This window comes from Quercus suber, unplaced genomic scaffold, assembly GCF_002906115.3.
Source record: "Quercus suber isolate HL8 unplaced genomic scaffold, Cork oak 2.0 scaffold_1219, whole genome shotgun sequence".
Lineage (NCBI taxonomy): Eukaryota > Viridiplantae > Streptophyta > Magnoliopsida > Fagales > Fagaceae > Quercus > Quercus suber.
The window spans coordinates 27,955-35,951 of record NW_027070614.1 but is presented as its reverse complement, the minus strand read 5'-3'; the positions used below and the strand labels follow the sequence as shown (position 1 = coordinate 35,951).

At 31.8% G+C, this 7,997-nt stretch overlaps 1 protein-coding gene across 1 annotated transcript; it reads left to right on the top strand.

The window, feature by feature from the left end:
• Positions 1-3,145: 3,145 nt before the first annotated feature.
• Positions 3,146-7,997, top strand: LOC111990432 (probable alkaline/neutral invertase B). Its single transcript, XM_024022202.2, has 4 exons — positions 3,146-3,645; positions 4,146-4,577; positions 6,653-7,208; positions 7,429-7,997. Exons 1-4 carry the CDS (start codon positions 3,223-3,225, stop codon positions 7,722-7,724), a joined length of 1,707 nt encoding a protein of 568 aa, XP_023877970.1. The 5' UTR covers positions 3,146-3,222; the 3' UTR covers positions 7,725-7,997.

The following is a 7,997-nucleotide window of genomic DNA, read 5'->3' as shown; positions in this document are numbered from 1 at the left end:
TTTTTCCCACTGAGAATAACATCAATTTATATGGATTTACTAATAAAAATACTTTTATTATACCCCGATCATAGCACACTACCTTAAAGTTGTGAAAAAAAAATTACAAAATTTTTGTATAACCAATGCAATATGCACATGAAAATTTGAAAATATTATATTTGTTTACTTAATAAGAATTTAAAAAAAAAAAGTGAAATAAAAGAATTTGTAAAAGAAAGGAATTATCTAATTTAATTATAATTTTTTTGAGAAGATAATTTAATTAGAATTTGTTTAGAAAGAGTGTAGTCTAGTTAAACTAACATAGTTTAACATTATTTGTAACTTTAAATATCAAAATTAAAAAAATATACTGATAATAATAATAATGTGAAAATATATGAAATTTAAAATGCATAAGTGCTTGTGGAGTGTGGAGGGCAAGGGCTGAGGTTCAAGTCTCCAGGAGGGAACTTCACACATGTATACACTTAGATTAAGTTAAAGTAGAATTTCTATCTTGTATAAAAAAAAAATGCATATATATATATATATATATTATGAATCTTATCCAATTAATCACAAAGCACAAAAAAAGAGAGTTAAGAAACATTCATTTTATGCTATGAGTGTTGTAATTTAACTAGTTGGCACCATGGGCGGCACCATGTACAGTTCAAGGGGTTCAAATGAACCTCCTAAGCTGGCAATTTTTTTATTTGACCCTTCTAAAATAAAATTTAGACCACTTTGACCTTATTTTTTTTAAAACCCACTTGAAATAAGCTTAAATATGATTATCTAAAAAATTTTTTGGTCTTTTTAAACACAATAAAAGCCCAACAACAAATCAATTTTATCTAAAATATGGGGGAAATAGTAAGTCCAACAACAAAAATAATTTTTTTATCTTAAATCTCCAAAAAGAAAAAAAAAAAAAAAAAAACCCCGTTTATATCTTAAAAAATTTGAAATAAACTAATGGAAAATTCACAGTTTACATTGCACTATCAATATAAGATTTACATTTTTTTTAAACAAATGTGTACAATATTGTATATTTTTTGCAAATGTGTATAGTATAATTATCTATAATGTAAATCTTACATTGATTCTCAACAAATGTGCAAGTAAATTGCAAATGTGAACAGTAAATTGTCAACAATATTAATCTTACATTGATACTATAATGTAAACATATAATTTTCCTAAACTAATAGATATGTTAATAATTAATATGTTAATTGTATTAATCAGTAAGAATTAGAATTCACTTAACAACAACAATACTTAATATGTTCATTGTATTAAGAAAAAATATGTCAAATGAACCTATAGTTTACTTTTTATTCTATTGCTAGTACGTAGTATAGACAAATTTGTAATAAGGAAACCATGTAGACCGTAAGATTAATCTCTTACCCAAGATGGATCTTCTTATTGACCCCCTTAGAAAAAAAATCCTAAAGTTGCCACTGGTTGGCACATCCTAGTGTTTCCAAAACACATGAGTTCAAATGTCCCGTTCCCATTGTAATTATCAAAATATAAATTAGATTTATTAATATTATTCCTTCTAGAAATAGGGTTGTAAATGAGCCAAACTTTGCAGAGTAGTGCATGTTCAAGCTTGACTTGTCAATAAAAGTTAAAAACTCAAGCTTGGCTCGAGTTTGAAACAAGCCTAAAATAATGTTTGAGATTGAGCTCATGGGAAAGGAAAAAAGTTCAAGCTTAATATCAAGATCAAGCTTTTGAGCTTGAGATCCAACAAAATTATATTATCAAATACTTAGATCTCTAAAAATCAAGTAAACAAAAATAAGAAAAATAATATACTCATTTTATCATGCTTCTAGTCTCACCTCTGATTAGCCATTATTCAAATTATAATTTTATATAATTAAATCCATCAATTCATCATTTCTTGTCTACAGTTTCAAAAATTGTTTAAAATATAATTTTTACATTCACTTTAGATGGTGAAGAACTATAAAAAGACTTGTTTGTAACTATTGTAAATCAGAAATGAATAAAATGTTTTATAACTTTACATTAGATGATGAATAGGGAAGAATCATACATGGTCCACTTATAAATAAAAAAAGAATGCAACTAAAGTCCAAAGTGGTGCTTGGTCAATTTAAAGGAAAGTAAAAAAAAATTAAGATATGCGTAATGAGTTTATTTAGCAAACGCATATCAAGTCTATAAATAAGTATATACTGTGCTTGTTTTGTTTTGAGTCTTATAGCTCACAAAATTGTTTATAGAAACAAATTTTTTAGCTTGGGCTTGGTTTGTTTATTAAACAAATCTAAAACTAAGATTCAAACTTGACTCTTTATAAACAAACAAATATGAACGAGTTATTTATAAACGACATGATTCATTTATTGAGCTAAGCCTGTGTTATTTATGAATGACATAGTTCATTTATAGAAATAGGGAATTGACCGGAACAAACACCTCTGAAAATAGCCACGTGTCATCTAGAGGTTTGGTAGACCGCTCAGTGCTTTCCAAATTAAACAAGTACTACACGGTACATGCCACCACAAGTTCTCGTTTATTACAAGAGTTGGTGGGCTTGAGAGCTTAAAATATATATATATATATATATATAGTAGTAAGATTCCGAAGTGGCCTACTTTCACACCATCTATCGGATATTCCAAGATCAAGATGACCACCTTGTCAGTCACCTAGTCCCATACGATACTAAAACTTTACTGCTTTAATCAGTTTGGTCACATTTTCTAACCGGCAAAATTCGGTTGTTTCTAATTGGCAATATATACAAATTAATTATAGTATTAATATTAATCACATATAAAGTGCCACACTTGCAAGAGACGTGATTCTTTCCGCTCATGGTCTGCGGCTCTTCCAAGGTCTCTGTTCTTCGTGTTTTGGGTTTTTCTTCATTGGCATTTTAGCCTCATATTGGTCTGGTTCTAGTAAGAATTACATATAAGCTTATATTGTATATCTTCTATCATGTTTATCATTAATGTTGTGTGTCTAAGGAATTTGATTGCATGAACTAGCTTAACAATTTCCTTCTTTGGCAATGTTAATCTCGTTGCGTATTAGTTATTGGTGAGTTACAATATGCTTGTTCTTGCATATAATGTAACAATCTTTCACTGCTTGTAGGTTTACTTCAAAGTGTGACCGTTATACTTCTTGTAAAGCAGGCTTTCTGACCCTCATATTGTTGTTGTCGAGATTTCAAGAATGGCTATGAATTTCACGGAAAATATTTACCAAAATGGAAGTATGAAAAGTGTTGAGAATTCAGGCTCTATATTTGAAATTGAAGATATTTTGAAGACATTGGACAGACCAAGAACGATTAATATAGAAAGGAATAGATCATTTGATGAAAGGTCAATGAGTGAACTATCAAATTGTCTATCGCCTCGTCAATTTTTCAAAGATCCTGAGTATTCAGCTCATGTGGAACATCTTGAGTCTATATATTCTCCGTCTAGAAGGTCTGTTTTCAACTCACCTAGAGAAAATGGCTACTTTGAGTCACATGCCATGGTAGCTGATGCATGGGAAGCTTTGAGGCGTTCTATGGTTCATTTCCGTGGGCAGCCTGTTGGGACTATTGCTGCTGTTGACCATTCTGTCGAAAAAGTTAATTATGATCAGGTGAACAACTCTTCATTATTTGTGCGAGTCTTTTTGTGTCATCCTAGTCATAAGCTTGTTGATTCCAGTTACCTGAACAATTATCAATCCTCATATAAACATAGATAATTCTATTGATCCACACTTGTACACTTCTATAAGCATAAGTGACAGGAAAAGTTTCTACTGTGTTATCAATTTTAGTATGTAATAAATTGTGTTGAAACTTGAAAAGTTGTAATCATTAGATAGGGTAATGATTTGGTTCAGCTGGTGTATATAACGAGTTATGAAGTATCACATGACCAATTAGGCAGACAGTGGTTTCTTTATGCATCACCAGCTTTCTTATGGTATTTGTTAGAAAGCGAAGTTGTTTGATCCATTAAAAACCAGTTCTAGTTACTAATTCTAGCTCATTTTCCATTTCTTTTTTTAACACTGTACAATTCCCTTGCAAAAGAACTTTGCACTACCTTCATTTTAAGCACTGAAATAGTTTAACTTCCTCTACTTGGCAGGTCTTTGTTAGAGATTTTGTCCCAAGTGCCCTGGCTTTTTTGATGAACGGGGAACATGAAATTGTAAAAAATTTTCTTTTGAAAACTCTTCGCCTGCAATCAGGGGAGAAGAGGATAGACCAGTTCAAATTAGGAGAAGGAGTTATGCCTGCAAGTTTTAAAGTGCTCCATGACCCTGTAAGAAACAATGAGACTTTGGTTGCAGACTTTGGTGAGAGTGCAATAGGAAGAGTAGCTCCCGTAGATTCTGGATTTTGGTGGATTATACTACTCCGTGCATATACAAAACATACAGGGGACTCTTCCTTGGCAGAATTGCCTGAATGCCAAAAGGGTATGAGACTTATTTTGAGTTTGTGTATCTCAGAAGGCTTTGACACATTCCCAACCCTGCTGTGTGCTGATGGATGCAGTATGATTGACCGCAGAATGGTTAGTTGTCTTCTCTTGATTTGTGATATGGCCAACAATTGACCTTTAAAATAGCGTTTATCAGGTTATCAAATGAACATAGTTTACATGAACTGCTTCAACCTCCTTAATCTAAAGTTACCAATCCTCTCAAAAGTATAAGCTGTTAAGAAAAAAGTTTATTTAATTATTTAGCAATTACTCTAATATGTTTGGTGTATGTAGCATAGTTGCTTGGTTTGTTTGTATTGAACTGTACAGGTTTCCCTTTGAATAATTTTTTCTCATTCATAAAATGAAGATAAAAAATCTCCTCAAGGTTTTGTATGCATTATATTACAGAAGTTTTCCTGCCTTCGATCAGTGCTTAATATTCTGAACTTGACTTTGTTATTTCTTGCATTTGGTATTAATCACATGATTGAGAAACTTTCAAAGGTCAGCAACTCATGTTGTGGCCAATTCTCCGCTTAAACCATGTGTTGTCTCACCTACCCAGTGGCAGCTCCAGGACTTTCGTTTAGGAGGTTATCAAAAATTAAAATTAAAAAAAATTGATAAAAAGAAAATTTGAATATATCGAGTTATAGACAAAAAAAAAAAAGAATTTTTACAATTTCCTTCTACAAGTTTTCAAATTTTAAATTGTTATAGGATAGTTCATTATGAGTATTTATTGCAAATATGAGTAACTATGTCAGTAACTCATGTTGTGGCCAACTCTCTGCTTAAACCATGTGTTGTCTCACCTACCCAATGGCAGCTCTAGGAATTTTGTTTAGGGGATTATTAAAAATTTAAATTAAAAAAAAAAATTGATAAAAAGAGAATTTGAATATATCAAGTTATAGACAAAAAAAAAAAAAACATGAATTTTTACAATTTCCTTTTACAAGTTTTCAAATTTTGAATTGTTACACGATAGTTCATTATGAGTATTTATTGCAAATATGAGTAACTATGACCATTTTATTTTGTTAAGTTTGTCTAAATTTTTATTTTTATGCAGATAATATTATATATTTGTCATTGTTTTTATAAAAACATTTTAAACTAAATGACTAAACTCAAGTCATTGGCTCTATGTTAATTATTAATGCACACAATTACACCCATTCATACATAAAATAATTCACTATATGTTTACTTAACCAATCAAATGCTTGAATAATCACTACTTTGCAATTTTTTATTTTGAATTTTTCTAACTTAATGACAAAAAGTTATTATAACATGATAACTATACACACTCATGTAACAAATCCTTTATATTTCTTAATTATTAAATTATACAAAGTTATATTACATTTATATTGTATACAGAAACATCCACATACACGTTATTATTCACGCAAATGACATTATAAAAAAAAAAAAAAAAAGAGTAATGCACACAATCAATATTAGACACACTCATACACATATAATAAAAATTTATAATAAAGAGTAATACTTACAATTTACAAACACTTATTTTTATTTTATGGTCTGTTTAGATTGAAGTAGAGGGAGGGAGAGTAGAGTAGAGTAGAATAAATTTAGCACAAAATTAGCTTATTTTTAGCTAACATTACTTTACTTCTTTCCACTCTCTCTTCTTCTCCCTTTCATCCAAACAGGCCATTAAAGTCAAAATTACTTGTAATAAGGATGTATAAGATTTAAGTTAGAGTGTGAAAAATATTTTTAAGAAAAAATTAATGTATTAAACTAACAAAAAAAAAAATATATATATATATATATATATTTTGAAGTCAGGGGGGTTCATTTGAACCCCTGAAGAAAGGGTAGCGCCCCCCTGCACCTACCTACCTGTGCTCATGGACTGACTGTAAGTCTGTAAGACATAGCCTAATACTGCAGCAGGACAACCTTTTTTTTTTTTTTTTTTTTTTGGACAAACATGAGTGTTTAAACCTGTTCCAGTATCTGATTATTTTCTCGAAAGTATGCAGTCCCCCATCCCACATGTATCAGGTTATTATAGGGGTTATTATAGAGAGGATTCTCATGGGGCGTGTGTGTTTCGACATTTGTCTTTTCCTAACATTGCATTCTTTGTTATAGTTTGATTGTTATTTTTTTTAATCATTCAGGGAGTATACGGGTATCCTATTGAAATTCAAGCACTGTTCTTCATGGCTTTAAGGTGTGCTTTGCTTCTACTTAAGCAAGATGATGGAAAGGAACTTGTGGACCAAATAGTTAACCGCCTCCATGCTCTAAGCTTTCACATGCGGAGTTACTTTTGGCTGGACTCAAAGCAGCTCAATGACATATATCGTTATAAAACTGAGGAGTACTCTCACACTGCAGTTAACAAGTTCAATGTTATGCCTGATTCTCTTCCAGATTGGGTGTTCGATTTCATGCCAACTCGTGGGGGTTACTTTATTGGTAATGTGAGTCCTGCAAGAATGGATTTCCGTTGGTTTTGTTTGGGTAATTGTGTGGCAATTTTATCATCTTTGGCGACCCCTGAGCAATCTGCAGCTATAATGGATCTCATCGAAGCACGTTGGGATGAGTTGGTGGGAGAAATGCCACTGAAAATTTGTTATCCTGCCATGGAAAGCCATCAATGGCGAATTGTAACTGGCTGTGATCCAAAAAACACTAGGTGGAGTTACCACAATGGGGGCTCTTGGCCAGGTGAGCTTTCTTAACATCTATACAGAACGTTACACATTCATGTGTGCTTGAGAAAGTTTCCAAATAGCTATTGGACTGTTTACATGCTTTGAAATACAGCTTAAGCTAATGTGAATTCCAACAACTAGTGTTCTACATAAAGTCTTCAATACGTGAGCAATTTTGTTTTCATGTAGAATCTACCAAGAGATATAATTTATGTTAAATGTTTTTGGTGCAGTACTTCTATGGCTACTCACGGCTGCTTGTATCAAGACTGGACGTCCCCAAATTGCAAGACGTGCCATTGAACTAGCTGAAAGCCGATTGTCCAAAGACCACTGGCCGGAATATTATGATGGAAAGCTTGGGAGATACATCGGAAAGCAGTCTCGAAAGTTCCAAACTTGGTCTATTGCAGGGTACTTGGTGGCTAAGATGATGCTTGAAGATCCTTCTCATTTGGGAATGATATCACTTGAGGAAGACAATCAGAAGAACCAAGTTATAAAAAGATCTGCCTCATGGACCTCTTGATTCTTCCTTGTCTACGTTTAAGCAATGCCTTAGATATGTCAAATGGGGCAATTGAATTCATAACCTTTGAAGGTTGATAAATTGTTATATTTGTTCTCTCGTTAGAATGTTATGCTCTTTTTTCATATTGCTGTTCGAGAGGAAAGTTGATGTGTTGTTTTGCATCTTCTTTTCTTTATTCTTGAGCTGGACAAATATGAAGATGTGTAACTCAATAAAACCAGATTGCATTGGGGTCTTAAGACTCTTAATGCAGCGTCAAGTTTATGCTCT